The sequence below is a fragment of the Muscardinus avellanarius genome (genome assembly GCF_963383645.1).
Source record: "Muscardinus avellanarius genome assembly, chromosome: 21".
Lineage (NCBI taxonomy): Eukaryota > Metazoa > Chordata > Mammalia > Rodentia > Gliridae > Muscardinus > Muscardinus avellanarius.
In genome coordinates this window covers 6438690-6453830 of record NC_137807.1, presented here as the reverse complement: position 1 = coordinate 6453830, position 15141 = coordinate 6438690, and the positions used below count along the sequence as shown (strand labels likewise).

The 15141-nt window shown below is 58.2% G+C and overlaps 1 protein-coding gene across 1 annotated transcript in view; it reads left to right on the top strand.

Moving 5' to 3' along the window:
- The window catches only part of GALNT9 (polypeptide N-acetylgalactosaminyltransferase 9), a gene marked incomplete at both ends in the record, with an annotated part of 39991 nt that extends 26286 nt beyond the window's left edge, over window positions 1-13705 (top strand). Inside the window, 6 exons of the mRNA XM_080717493.1 lie at window positions 2676-2793; window positions 10176-10361; window positions 11293-11430; window positions 12171-12266; window positions 12838-13005; window positions 13559-13705. Of these exons, the coding sequence (XP_080573619.1) occupies window positions 2676-2793; window positions 10176-10361; window positions 11293-11430; window positions 12171-12266; window positions 12838-13005; window positions 13559-13705 (853 nt within the window). The remainder of the gene's footprint in view (window positions 1-2675; window positions 2794-10175; window positions 10362-11292; window positions 11431-12170; window positions 12267-12837; window positions 13006-13558) is intronic.
- Window positions 13706-15141: the final 1436 nt, after the last annotated feature.

The following is a 15141-nucleotide window of genomic DNA, read 5'->3' as shown; positions in this document are numbered from 1 at the left end:
GAAGAATCCAGAAACAGGAGCAACGCAGAAGGCCAAGAGCTGGTGACCCTGCGGGGCCACGCCTCCCTCAGGGAGATCAGAACCGCAAGCTCGGCCAGTAAGTGGGTGCACTGATGAGCTGTCAGCGCCTCTGGGCCCTGCCGAGCAGCCGGCAGGGGGCCGAGCTGGGGACAGCCTGTGCGTCCTCCACGGGGATAGAACTCGCAGCCTTTCTCAGCTCAGGGGCCTGGAGGCCTTGTGCCTGCTTGGCTGTGGCGGGACAAGACACACTCGCCCCTACAAGCTGTAGGTGCTGGGCCTCCAGCAGGCCAAAGGACACTGGCTAGGGAGGACGTGTGCAGACCTGGCCCACCTCCACCTTGGAGCAGCCTCCCCCTAGCCAGGCGCTGCCTGCAGGAGTGCACAGGTGAGCAGAGACAACCTCTAATGGGGCAGGTGAGCCAGGTCCCAGGGTGTGCGCGGGGCGCAGCAGTGCAGAGGGCCAGTGCCCCTCACGGGGGCCTGAGTCAACTGATTGGACACAAGGGATTTAGTGGCTTTCGGGCATGGCTTGATCCAGGACTCAGATGGGGCTGCCCGAAGCCTGTCCCTCAGCTTGTCTACTCTGGATGACGAGCACTGCTTTTCTCTTCTTTTTCTTTTTTTGCAGTACTGGGGAGAGCATTCTACCTCTGAGCTATACCCTCAGCCCCATTTTTTATTCTTTATTTTAAAACAGGGTCTCATTAAGTTGCAGCAGAGGGCCTCGCTAAGTAGCTGAGGCTGGCCTTGAACCTGCGTTTCTCCTGCCTCAGCCTCTCCAGTACTGGGATTGCAAGCATGCTCCACCACGCCGGGGTAGGGCCCGTCCCTTTGATGGCTGAGCAATGCTCCATTCTGTGGGAAACCACTGTTCGTACACTCACTTGTCCACGGAAGGCCACCTGGGTTGATTCCACTTTATTTGATTTTTTGGTCCTGGGGATTGAACCCAGGAGCGTTCTACCTCTGAGCTATACCACCCCCAGTGCTATTTTATTTTATTTTATTTATTTTGGTGGTACTGGGGTTCCTGGAAGCTCTTCTACCTCCGGCTACACTCCCACAGGCTACACTCCCAGACCTATTTTTATACTTTTTTATGTGGAAACAGGGTCTCTTAAGCCAGCGCTTCTGGCTTCGAACCTGCGCGATCCTCCTGTCTCTGCCTCCCAAGCGCGGGGATTACAAGCGTGCACCACCACGCCCAGCTGCAATTTTATTTTTTATTTGGAAACAGGGTCTCACTAAGTTGCTGAGAGTCTAAGTTGCTGAGGCAGGCTTTGAACACGGGATCCTCCTATTCCAGTCTCCTAAGTACTGGGATTACGGGTGTGCACCACCAGGCCCGGCTGATTCCACTTTCAATATTAAGAAAACAGCAAGATCTGGCTAGACCTAAGGTCTGGGGACAAGAGCCAGAGACGAGGTCAGGGCTGTCACTGCGCCTGCTGTCCACTGCAGAGCAGCCCTGGATGAGGGTGGCCTCTGGAATGGCCAGGGCACCCCCAACTTCAAGGCCCCTCTGCAGAGACATCCCGAAGCCCGCGGCTTCCTGTAATCACAGCAAGAGTTTCCCGTGCGAGTCAATCCAGGGCCGGCTGACACTGCTGCTGTTGCCTCGTGGGTTGGAGTTGATTTTATAACTCTGAGCAATACTAAAGGAAATCATTGCGGCTGTAACAGGCTTGGTGGGGAGCTGGCACTTCTGTTCATCAGAGATTAGCCTGGATTGGGGCCGCTGTGAAGGAAACGAGAGGCGTGCCTGGCGTGCGTGGAACCGTGACTTACCAGACATGCGCTCGCTATTAAGACTCAAAACGGCGTTAAAACTCCGATACCGAGTTAGCTTTGAGGCCAAAACCTAATGACGGGACAAACTGGATCTTTGAACAAATAAAAGGAGGGTCGCGTTTCAATGCCTGTCCACCCCGCATGGCAGGCAGGTGTTGACTTCTGACCTCGTGGTCCCTAAGGGCAGAACTTCCGCTCCTACCTTGTGGCCGCTTTGCAGTTCTTACTGGAGAGACTTAATACCTTCCGGAGGTGTGAGCAGGGGCCTTGGGAGCCGGGCGCAGGAGCCGCTGCTTCCCCTCCGCGCCCAGGGCCTCGGGAGGAGCCGAGCCCAGCGTCCAGGGAATGAGCTCTTTTGAGGCAAAACCTGCCTGCCGTCTGGGCTTAGGAGGACAGCCCGCTTCCTGCCGGGACACTTCCTCGGTCCTCTCTGTCATCCCACTTAGACCTGTGGGCTCGTGAGCGTACGATGTCACAGCGGTGCCACCCGGAGCTCTCCGCGGGTCCTGTCCCTGCTCGTACCTCTCGGGTTGCACAACGCTGTAGATTCTTGGTTCCTGTTGGGAAAAACATAACCAGCGCTTCCGATCCTGATTTCACAGGGCACAAGGCCAGATCTGCCATCCTGTTTCAAACATGTGCTTGTAAATAGAGCTGTTACAGCCGGGCGTGGGGGCGCACGCTTGTCATCCCAGCATTCGGGAGGCTGAGACGGGAGGATCGCAGTTCACAGCCAGCCTCAGCTACTTAGTGAGGCCCTCCGGAACTTAGTAGACCCTGTTTCAAAATAAAGAATAAAAAATAGGCAGGAGAGTTGGAACCTGGGGGTGGCTGGCCTTCTCAGCCCTTTCTCGACCCCGCAGGACGCCTGCCATGATCGGCTGCTCATTCGTGGTGGACCGGGAGTACTTCGGGGACATCGGCCTGCTGGACCCGGGCATGGAGGTGTATGGTGCAGAGAATATCGAGCTGGGGATGAGGGTGAGTTCGGCGGCCGGCTCGAGCACTGTTAGGGCCAGCCAGGCCAAGGCCCCAAATTCAGAGTCACCTGGAGACGGGGAGGCTGTGGGCCCCGTGTGGTACCAAAGGCACGGGTCTGTGTCTCTGTAGTTTTCTCATTTTCTGGCTGTTTCTGTGCGTTGCGTGAGTGGCGGCGGGTGCGGCGTGGGCTGGACGCTTGGAAGAGCCGGCCCCCTGCGCAGCCCGGGTGCTGTGGTGGTGAGGACAGTGGTTCTCGGGCGGCTGGTGCATGATCTGAGGTGGAAGGCAGCGTGGATAGAGTGAGCCCCCGGTGGGCACAGGCCTTGTTGGGAGAGACAGGCCCAGCCTGGGGACAGCGGGATGTGTCTCGGGCTGACTTTGAGGGTCTCAGCACTCAGGAGACCCTGAATGAGACAGGTGTGATGCAGCCCCGCCTGGAGCCCGGAAGCTCAGTCCATTTAACTTGGGAAGCCTCTTTCCACAGGGCGTGGAGACCAGCCGCATGGCTGGGGCGGCTGGCCCTACCCTAGAGCAGGGAGGCTGGGCGAGGCCTGCTCAAGGGCCTTGGAGCCCCAGGCCGTGGGGGAGGTTGTGATGCGGTGCCTGGACCTTGCCTGGGGCTGGGCAGATGCCCAGCAAACCCCGCGGAGTCACACACGTCATCCTGGGAGCAGAGTGGATGTGGAGGCTCTGTGCGTCTTTTAATTTTGAGGTTTTCATTTAGTCTTTTGTGGTTTTCCCTGTGGGACTTCAATTCACAGAAAAGAGTATTTAAGGCTGCTTTAAAAGTTTATATACCAGCCAGGCGTGGTGGCCAACGCTTGTAATCCCAGCATCCGGGAGCTGACAGGAGGCTTGAGGTTCACAGACAGCCTCAGCTACTTAGTGAGGCCCTTTGCAACTCAGTGAGACCCTGTTTAAAAAAAAAAAAAAGACTAAAAAATAGGGCTAGGGTGTAACTTGGAAGTCCGATACCCCTGGGTTCCATCCCCAGTACTGAAAAAAAACAAATACCAGCCAAGTGTGGCGTTGCAGTCCTGTAATCCTGAAACAGGAGGATTGCAGGTTTGAGGCCAGTCTCAGTAATTGAGCGAGTGCCTCAGCAACCTTCAAGCTACACCCCCAGACCAACTTTATTTTTTATGTGGAAACAGGGTCTCACTAAGTTGCTAAGAACCTCGCTACATTGCTGAGGCTGGCTTCGAACCTGCAACTCCTCTGCCTCAGCTTCCCAAGTACTGGGAATGCAGGCGGGCGCCACCACATGTTTCCAATTCTGCTTCTTAAATGTGTAATTGAAGATGATTCTAAATTTGTGAAGTTAGGCAGTATGCCGGGCATGGTGGTGCATGCCTGTCATCCTGGTACTTAGGAGGCTAAAGCAGGAGAATCACTGGTTCAAAGCCAGCCTCAGCATTAAAAAAAAAAAAAAAAACAGGCGGTTAACCTGGCAGGTTCTTTGAAACACCGCTTTCTTTGGCAGCTCTGACCCTGAGACACCAAGGCTTCGCACACCACCCTGACTTTGGCCCGGAGCTGGTGGCATACTGGTTTACTTGGCCCTCAGCCTCCTAGACTCAGCCTTCCGGGGTGGGGCGAGGCTGGCTCACGTGGCGGTCAGAGCCTGAGCAGCTAAGGGGGGTACCGTGCTGTTTGGCTCAAAGAGGCTCTGGGGTCCAGGCAGGGCAGCACTGGGGCCCAGCCTCAGCAGGGATCAGAGAGCAGGTGCCTTGGGCCACAGCACCCACAGAGCTGTGGTCCTGGGGGTCGTAGCTGCTGTCGGGTAGACAGTCCTGGGCGGAGGCTGGGAATAGCGCCCTGCTCCCACGGACCACACCCAAGTGGAGCCCCAGGGCAGGAGAGTGCTTGGGCGCAGCATGGGGTCAAGACCTCAGGCTCAGATAAGCAGAGACAAGTAGACAGTCCGCACCAGGGGCAGAGCAAGCCACCCAGCCGTAAGAGGCCGGCACCATGGACATCGCACCAGAGCCTGCAGGGGCCACGCTGGAGGGTCAGGACTGCCGTCACTTCCCTGGCTTTATTCCTGGGGTTTGCGTGCCGACCCCCCCCCCCCGCCCACCAGCGTGCCGCTTGCTTGCTGGCTGGGCCTCAAGTGGCCGACTGCCCGGCTCCTGCGCAGACGTGCCCGGCCATGTCTGACCAGGTGGACGCAGCAGCCCACCCACGCGGCTGCTCTGACCGGTCCAGCCCAATTAGAGTCGTTCCGTGGTCTCAGGGCCAATTTACCTTTCTCTGATTGTAGAAATGCCAGCGGCTCGTCCCCTAATGAGGAAAGTCCTGGAGCCAATTAGAGGGAAATGAATCCGTCCTGTGTGTCAGGTTTAATAAAGGGCAGGGCAAACCGACAGGAGTCTCGGCCGGGGACGCCGTCCGCAGAGTGGGCGGGCATGGCTCACTTCCCCTCTCTGAAGCCGGTGACTGGACGACCCCAGTGGCTGGGCGCAGTGGGCCCGGGGCGCCCAGGAGGAGCTGCACAGCCGCAGATGGCGCCCTCTTCTGGCGACGACAGCATCCTCTACTGCAGGGAAGGGGGAGTCCCCAGATGTCCAAGGTTTTCTCCCTCCGTGGGCCAGAGCTGGGGAGGACGGGAGGGGCTGTGGGCCTGCACTAGTTCTGTGAGCTGCTTGCAGGAAGGTGTTGATCAGGAAGGCATCAGGGATTGATGCCTGCTGACCAGGAGGGCGTGCCCCTGCTCCCTAGCAACGCACAGAGCAGGGCAAGGGCTGCACTGTGAGCCTCCTGCCTGCCCGCCGGCCTCTGCCCACTGGGCCATCGATCAGCCTCCAGGCCAAGGCTGGGTCTGCTCTCTGTGTGCACACCACAGACCCTGGTCTTCAAAGACCCCTGAGTCGTGCATCTGGAGCCTACTGCTGCCCCTTCGCCTGTAAGACCATCTTCTCACTCCCCGGCCTCAGTTTCCCCATAGATAGCACAGTGGGGCTAAACTGGACCTGCTTAAAGACCTAACATGTGGGAACTCGAGGCCCAGAACCCAGCAAGATCACCAAAGATGCCAATCATCACCCTGTGCAGGGTCCCCTAAAGAACGCCTTCCTTCTTTTAAAAACAATTTTTTAAATGTAAAAGCACCGGGGCTTCAGTGGCCAGAGCGGGCTCCGTTGGCCCACAGTGCGGTCCGTTGGCACGCCTTTTGTAGCTCATCTGAGTAGACGCATATGCACATGGGCACGTTAAGGTTTGTGTGCTGCAGACTGCGGGCCATGTTTTCATATGTGTACATCTTTTTTTATGGTACTGGAGATAAAAAGCAGGGGCCTTCTACCTTCGAGCTATACCTACAGACCTATTTTATATTTTATTTGGAAACAGGGTCTCACTAAGTTGCTGAGAGCCTCACCAAGCTGCTGAGGCTGGCTTTGAGCCTACGGGATCCTCCTGTCTCAGCCTCCCAAGAACTGGGAGTACAAGCGTGCACCACCACACCTGGCGGTGTATATCTTTTTTTTTTACTAGTGCGAGGAACTGAACCCAGGAGTATTGTACTTCTGAGCTATACCCCAAGCCCTGTTTTATTTTTATCTTGAAACAGAGCCTAAGTTGTGAGGCTGGATGCAAACCTGAGATCCTCTATCTCAGCCTCCCAAGTACTGGGATTGTAGGTGTGCACCACCCCTCCCAGAAATAATGGCTCCTCTGCCTGAGCCTTCCCTCTCTTTGTTGTTTTCTTAGAACGAACATCTAGAGACAGGACCAGCGGGGTCTTATGAGGTGTGTTTTTATGACTTTCAGTGTACTTTTGCACTCTCCTCCCCCTCCCCTCTCCAAAAAGGCTGAGTGCCTGTGTTTGCACGTGTGTGGCGTGTGTCTGTGCAGTATGTATGGGTGTAGACATGCGTGTGGGGTGCTTTCTCCAGGCGTGGTGCCTGAGTAAGGCCGTGGCTGGACCTCGTCTCACGTGGCTCTGATCAGTTAGAATCTCCACCTCTCACAAGCCACAGCATCAGGCCGTCTTTTGCGGCTGTTCTCGTTTTTTCGGTGCTGATGAGCCCCAGCGGTTCCCGCTCTCGAGCTTGCTGCCTGCGGGTCAGGAGCCGCTCTCCCCTCGGGCCTGAGCTCCAGTGGTCCCCTGCCCTCTGGCTCAGTCCGGCTGCTGCGTTCCCATGTGCAGGAATCTTGTCTGCGTTTGAGCCTCTGCCGTCTCGGGGTCTCTGCTGCGCTGCCCCTCCCCGAGGGCTGTTTGAAAGCCCAGCTACACTCCCCTGTCCATACCTCTATGGTTCTTTTCACGCCCAAAGCTTTAATCCATTAGCAGCATGTATTTTTATAGAAGTAAGGGTATGACCTTCCTTTATGATGGTTTAAAATAGTAGACGGATCCGTCTACCATACACTGGATATCCATCCTTCCCACCTGCATCCTGGGCCAAGCGCTTACGCACATCTACCCTCGTGTCTATCTTGAGATTCCTGCTTTTAGTCATTACCTCATCGCTTTATGAAATACTTTAATGTCTGGCAGTAGAATATGTCTCCGTTATTGGTTTGAAATTTTCTTGGCTACTGTGTGTGTGTGTGTGTGTGTGTGTGTGTGTGTGAGAGAGAGAGAGAGAGAGAGAGAGAGAGAGAGAGAGACCAACTTGAGATATACCCCTAGCCCTATTTTATTTATTTATTTATTTTTATTTTTGGTGGTACTGGGGGTAGAACCCAGAGGCTTTCTACTTCCGGGTTATACTCCCAGACCCATTTTATATTTTATTTGGAAACAGGGTCTCACTAAGTTGCTGAGAGCCTCACTAAGTAACTGAGGCTGGCTTCGAGCCTGCGCGATCCACCTGTCTCAGCCTCCCAAGCACGGGGATTACAAGCGTGCACCATCATGCCCAGCTCTATTTTTTTTTTTTGAAAAAGGGTCTCATGCCAGGTGTGGTGGCACACACTGTAATCCCAGCATTCGGGAGGCTGAGACAGGAGGATCGCAGTTCACGGACAGCCTTAGCTACTTAGTGAGGCCCTTTGCAACTCAGTGAGACCCTGTTTCAAAATATAGAATAAAAAAATAGGGCTGGGGGTGTAGCTCGGAGGTACAATGCCCCTGGGTTCCATCTCAGTACTGCAAAAGAAAGAAAAGAAAAACTAAGTTATAGAGGGCCCCCCCCCTAATTTGTGGAGATTGGCCTCAAATTTGTGATCTTCAGCCAGGTATGGTGGCGCACGCTTGTCATCCCAGCACTTGGGAGGCTGAGACAGGAGGATCGCGGTTCAAGGCCAGCCTCAGCTACTCAGTGAGGCCCTCTGTAACTTAGGCCCTGTTTCAAAATAAAGAATAAAAAATATTATTTTGGGGAGGCTGGACGTTGCAGCACACGCTTGTGATCCCAGCGCTTGGGAGGCTGAGACAGGAGGATCGCACAGGTTCAAAGCCAGCCTCAGCTACTTCGTGAGACCATGTTTCCAAATAAAGTATAAAATAGGTCTGGGAGTATAGCCCATAGGTAGAAAAGTCCCTAGGTTATACCCCCAGTACCACCAAAAAAAAAAAAAAGAAAATATATAGCATGGGGGATGTAGCTCGGAGGTAGAATGCCCCTGGGTTCAATCTCCAGTACTGAAAAAAGAAATTGCAATCCTCTTGTCTCAGCCTCCCAAGTACTGGGATTACAAGCGTGTGCCACCACGCCGGGCTGGCTACTCTCTTGTTTTTATTCCTGAGGACGTGAACATTGTGTGTGTGTGTAGTTCTGGGGATTGAACCCAGGAGCATTCTACCTCTGAGCTACAGCCCTAGCCCAATCTTTTATTCTTTATTTTTAAACAGGGTCTCACTGAGTTGCGGAGGGCCTCACTAAGTAGCTGAGGCTGGCCTTGAACCACGATCCTCCTGTCTCGGCCTCCCAAGTACTGCTATTGCAAGCGTGTGCCACACACCCAGCTTGAGGAACATTTTAACTCCTGTTCACCTGTACAGGCTGGGTTCACGTGTCCGGTGGCAGCGTGACACGGGCCCTGGGCTGGGTTTCTGGACTCCGACGCATGCTCAGAGTCCTGCTGTCCTGTGGGTGCCGTTCCCCTCGGGCCCTGACACTGCCTGGTGAAAGGCGGGGGAAGGAAGGGAGAGGGCTCTGTGGAGTGCAGCCTTTGTGAGACAAACCCTGCCGAGGGTGTCTCCAGGCAAGGTGGGAGCCCGCCTCTGCTCATAGGCTGAGCGTTTATATACATTGAACCGGGGCTTCTCCAGGGTGGGGTGGGTGGGTGGATGGGATGCCATGGGTAGACAGCTGGTAGACGGATAGGATGGGTGGACGGGTAGGTGAGGTGGGGGTGGGTGGACACGGACTGGTGAACGATGGGTCGGGAGTTCGTTCTCTGGGGTCCTCCACAGGGCTAGACTAATGGAATTGGACGTAAAGGTGGGCGCAGACGTCAGTGCCGTGAGGCACCGGCTCACACCGTAGGGATGCTGCGAAGCCCTCCGTGCAGTTGGCCCCCAGCCCAGCAGGCGTGAGGCCCAGTGTGAGTCCACCTGCAGGCAGGAGCGGGGGTCGGGCGGGCAGAGCGCGCCCCCCCAGCCTCCACGTCCTGCTGCCTCCCGCGGGTGCCTCGCCCAGGTTGGGGAGGACGATCTGCTCCGCCTGCCCGGCACCCAGGACAGCGCCTGACCGACACGGGAGCCCGGGGCCCAGGGAGGGAGACACGAGCAGGGAGCCTCCCGGGTGGGGTGGCAGCGTTGGCGAGCAGGGCAGACTTCACCGAGCCCAGGAAGGGTGCGGAAGCTCGAGGGCAGGAGTGGCCGGGCGCAAAGCCACCCAGCAGGGTGGGTGCGACAGTGGGTCCTGGAGGTTTTGCTGACAAGGAAGCGCTTGTGGCTTGTTTGGACCTGGGGTGTGCGGTTTCCCAAGGCTCGGACACCGCATGCACATAGCAAGTGGCTCCGTCTAAGCTGGACCACAGGTTTGCTGGGGTTGCCTGGGGCGGGTGAGGGGAGGCTGGTGGGGAGGGTCCCCTGCACAGAGCAGGCCAGAGAGATTAATGTCAGGTGGGTGGAACCGAAGAATCTGTAATTATGAAATGTGCAAGAAGTCAGATGAGGCAGGCAGCCTTGCCTGACCCCGGGGGCCAGTGGTCTCCCAGGCCTATTCCCCTGCAGTGAGCCACAGCGGGCAGATACCGGGGGTGGGAGATGATGCAGGGACCGAGGGCGGATGCAAAGACAGAGGGGCAGAGGTGCCAGGATGGAGGGGAATGCAGGCACGAAGGTGGACGCAGGATGGAGAGCACATACCAGGGATGAAGAGGGGGTTCGGGGCTGAGGGCGAGTGCAGGGTGGACGCAGGGATGGAGGGGCTGCGGGGCCGAGGGAGCTGGGAGGCGTGCCAGCTCTCACTGGCCCTCGCCCGCAGGTCTGGCAGTGCGGCGGCAGCATGGAGGTGCTGCCCTGCTCCCGCGTGGCCCACATCGAGCGCACCAAAAAGCCCTACAACAACGACATCGACTACTACGCAAAGCGCAACGCGCTGCGGGCTGCAGAGGTGTGGATGGACGACTTTAAGTCCCACGTGTACATGGCCTGGAACATCCCCATGACGGTGAGCCGGGCACTGGCCAGGCGAGACAGGACCGTGGCCCCAGGAGGGAATCGAAGCCAGAGCCTGGGACCCAGGGCTGCAGCCAGGCAGCAGAGGCCCCCGGGAACCCCGCGGCCTCCCGGGCTGGTGCAGAGGCCCCGCCGAGGGTCACTCCAGCCTTCTCAGTAGACAGTTTCCCCAGGCTCCGAGTGATTGCCCATGGTTAGAAGTGAAGGGGGTCAGGCCGGGCGGCGTGGCGCACACTTGTAATCAATCCCAGCATTCGGGGGGCTGAGACAGGAGGATTGCAGTACACAGCCAGCCTCAGCTGCTTAGTGTGGCCTTTGTAACTGAACAAGACCCTGTTTCAAAATAAAGAATAGAGCCGGGCGTGCTGGCGCACGCTTGTAATCCCCACACTTGGGAGGCAGAGACAGGAGGATCGCGTTGGTTCAGAGCCAGCCTCGCTGGCTTAAGAGACCCTGTTTCCAAATAAAAGAAATATAAAATAGGTCTGGGAGTGTAGCCCGGAGGTAGAAGGGCTTCCAGGAACCCCAGTACCACCAAAAAATAAATAAATAAAAATAAAGAATAAGAGATAGGGCAGGGGGTGTAGCTCAGAGGTACAACGCCCTTGGGTTATTATCTCCAGTACGGCAAAAAAGAAAAGTGAAGGGGGTTGTCAGCTGCCCCAGGAGGCCCCTTTAGAAACACTGGCAGACAGCTGCTGGTACCCCTCATCTCACCGTGAGTGTCCAGGCGGCCCAGGTCCACCAGGAGAGACCGGGCAGGGGCCCGGCCTCCATTGCAGGGACCTTCTGGTGGCACAGGAGGCCAGGCCTGGATGGTCCTCGGCACCTGATGCTGCAGGGGGGGCGGCCCGTGGGGGCGTCGGGACGCACTGGCCTTGGCGGGCCCTGAGTCACGCGCCCTCCACCTGCTCCCGCTGCAGAACCCGGGGGTGGACTTCGGGGACGTGTCCGAGAGGCTGGCCCTGCGCGAGCGGCTCAAGTGCCGCAGCTTCAAGTGGTACCTGGAGAACGTGTACCCCGAGATGAGGACCTACAACAACACCCTCACGTACGGAGAGGTACCGCCGCCCCAGAAGGCCCCGCTGGGGCGCTCTCCACCCGCACCCCGCGCCCAGGCAGACAGCCAGACCCCAGAGGGCTTGGTGCACAGCAGAGGACCTGTGCCTGGCCACACCCACATGCGAGCTCGTGAAAGCACACAAAGTCGATAGAGATGTGTACATACCTCACACGTGTAGAGAGGCACGTTCACAAGTCTGCACACGCATACCCACATGCACACATATGGACATACCCACAGCCCGATGCGTGTACCCATAATATGTGGGTCATTTGCAAGTATTTATATGCACGTTTGCACACATGTTCGTGAATGCAGGAGTGCATCTGCACGCAGGAGCGTGTTCTCCGTGTGTGTGTGTACACGCATTTGTTCATGAGTACACAGACCAGTGTGCCCAGCTGCACGGACACGTTCACCTGCTCATGTGTGTGAAAACCCATGCAAAGACGGAAGCGCACCTTTGCGCAGTGTGACGTGTGCCCGGAGCGCTCTCCACGCTAGTGTCCGTCTCCACCTCTGGGAGAATCTGTGCCCGGGTGATGCTGCTTTTTTGCCTTCTGAAAGTATCAGCTGCGTGCACGGCCCTCTCAAGGGCTTCCGGGCCTCCCCTCCTCGTGCCCGGGCGGGACCACCCTAGGTGCCAGCTCATGCCTGCCCTGAGGAGGGGACGGGTGGGCAGCTCCCTGGGCTGCCCCTCCACAGGTGACGGGCTTTCTCCTGCCACTTCGGTTACAGGTGAGAAACAGCAAAGCCAGTGGCTACTGCCTGGACCAGGGCGCGGAGGACGATGACCGGGCCATCCTCTACCCATGCCACGGCATGTCCTCCCAGGTAGGCCTCCGGGGCGGCAGGTGGGTGTGGAGGCGGGATGCTGGCAGCCTCCTGATGCTGCTGAGGCTGAGTTCAAGGCTCAGAGAGACTCCTGCCCCCAAAAGGCAGCGAGCCCTGTGAATTAAGAATAAGGCCTCTGGTCAAATGGGCCTCAGTTTCCCCATTGGTCAAGCAAGATTCAGAACCCAGAGTCCTCTCTGGTGACTCTAAGATGTGTGGATGAGCTAAGCCAGGTCCCTATTCCCCGAGGAAGGACCACTGGCTGGCCCTGGTTAGAGGGCAGAGGTGTCTTTTCCTGCAATGCCGAAGGCCAGGCTGCCAGTCTCTTGGCTAAAGCCTGAGCATGGATGCCCGGCGCCAAGTCCCACAGGCAGCTTGACACCCAGCCATGCCCCACCCAGAGCCTCCCAGCTCACCCTGAGGTCCTTGCGTCCACTGCCCCGCCCCCAGGGTGGGCCCTCAACCTCGACCTTGCTCCGTGGCCCACTCGCTGGGGCTGAGGGACGGGAGTGGGCGGCCACACTCCAGAGCCCGGACGCCGAGTGGCTCACGGCCCTGCTATCCTCCCCAGCTGGTGCGGTACAGTGCCGACGGCCTCCTGCAGCTGGGTCCCCTGGGCTCCACTGCCTTCCTGCCCGACTCCAAGTGTCTGGTGGACGAGGGCCGGGGCCGCACACCCACCTTGAAGAAGTGTGAGGACGTGACCAGGCCGGCACAGCGGCTGTGGGACTTCACCCAGGTCAGCAGCCAGGGCTGCCGAGACCCAGGGCACCTCCACCCCCCGGGCAGGAGCCAGGGTGACCCTGGGGCGTGTCGGGGCAGCACACAGAGGTTGGGCAGCCGGCCCAGGGCCACACAGCCAGAGATGGGGTGCAGTGCTGCGGCTGGCCCTTCCGGCCTTGGCTGCACAGGCTACAGGCCGGGAAGAAGGGCGGGGTGGAGAGACGGGGCAGTAGGGTTGGGTGCAGGACTGTGGCTATTGTGCCCTGAGCCAAGCAGGGTTAAGGTCCCAGGAAGCCGGGCTTGGGCTGCAGTGGTGGTGGCCAGCATGAGGGGCCACTGGGGCTGCCTCCAGTCACCAGGCGTGGCCAGGGCTGGCGAAGTTTGGGGCCCTGGACCTGCTACTGGTACTGCTTTGAACCCCAGAGAGCAGAGGCGGCACAGCAGATGGGTTTGGGATGGAGGATGGAAGGTGGGCCCCCGGGTCTTTATGGTGGCCGTAAGGGGTCAGAGGGCTGGGGTCAGCCCTCGTCCTGGACTCCCAGGCCGACTCGGTTTCCCCTGCCCCACAGAGTGGCCCCATCGTGAGCCGAGACACAGGCCGGTGCCTGGAGGTGGAAATGGCCAAAGACGCCAACTTTGGGCTGCGGCTGGTGGTGCAGAGGTGCTCAGGGCAGAAGTGGACCATCCGGAACTGGGTCAGACACGGGCGGCACTGACCCTGCCCCGGAGCCCCGCACGGCATGGGTAACCCCCGGGCAGGAGCACCACCTGGACAGGGGAGGCCTGGCGACCCCTGCACAAACCACCCCAGCGGGAGCACTGACTCCTGGAGGGCCACTCGCCGAGGGAGGACCGCAGCTGGTGCAGATCTCGTGCCTTCTCTGCAGTGTGCCTGGGCGGGACAGCCACCTCTCCTGCATGTGCGGAAGCCCCTGTACATACACCCACTTGGAACAAGCCGCCCCGTCCAGTGCCCGGGACAGGCCAGCCTTCGGTGCACCGCTGCCCTCCTTCCAGCCGGGCTACCTCGCCCCGGCCCGCTCACACCTCCTCGCCATAACCTAAGGAGCAACTCAGCGGGCAGCTCCTCGTGGTCCAGTGAGAAGGTCACAGCCACCCTGGTCCCGCTGGACAGCCGAGGCCGCACTTAGGAGGCTCGCGCCCAGCAGAGACCCCACGAGGGGCAGGTAGACAGCAGAGACGCGGGCGCCTCTCTCCTGGCAGCCGGGCTGCAGGCAGGGGCCCCGCGCCCCCACCAGCCCCGGCTCCAGCTGTTTAACTCTGCGCCCCCCGTGGTGGGGACAGCTAACGATGCCCCTGGCCTGTTTTTATAAATAAAATTTTATCGGCACACAGCCACGCCCGCCCTTTGCTTTTGGTCTGCGGACCACAGGCTTGGAGATGAGACTGCCATGTGGCTCACAGAGCTGGACTCTGGCTTTTCAGGAAAATGCCTGCTGACACTGAGCTGGGACCTGAGCCTCTCTGGTGTCCAGAGTGGGAGCCGGCCCCGGCCCCCTGGGCCTGCCTCTCGGGTCGCCGTTGGGACCTACCTGCGTGGGCTGGCCACCATGTCCTCGCCGGCCCGGAGCCGGGCCTCGCCAGCGGTGCACATGGGACCAGGCCTACGTGCCTTTTTAGTTCCTGGTGGCACACACTTGTCCCATCCAAGGTCCTTGGGCTGAGGATAATGTCTGACGCATTCCTGGGGTGGCGAGGAAACAAACCTGGGGCTGCAGAGGGAAAAGGAAGAGGGAAGAGAGGAAGGAGAGGAAAGGCAGACAGACACGGAGAGAGGTGTTTATATTTAAATTCAGCGAGGTTTATTTTTTTGTTCCTGGTGTCCCTTCCATTCTGCCTGGTAATTTGTCCTTTTTTTTTTTTTTTTTTTTTTTTTCCAGTACTGAGGATCAAACCCAGGAGCATTCTACCTCCAAGCTACACCCCCAGCCCTATTTTTTATTCTTTACTTTTTTGTGTGGTACTGGGGGTGGGACCCAGAGGCTTTCTACCTCCAGGCTATACTCCCAGACCTTTTTTACATTTTATTTGGAAACAGGGTCTCACTAAGTTGCTGAGAGCCTCACTAAGTAGCTGAGGCTGGCTTCGAACCTGTGCGATCCTCCTGTCTCAGCCTCCCAAGCGCTGGGAT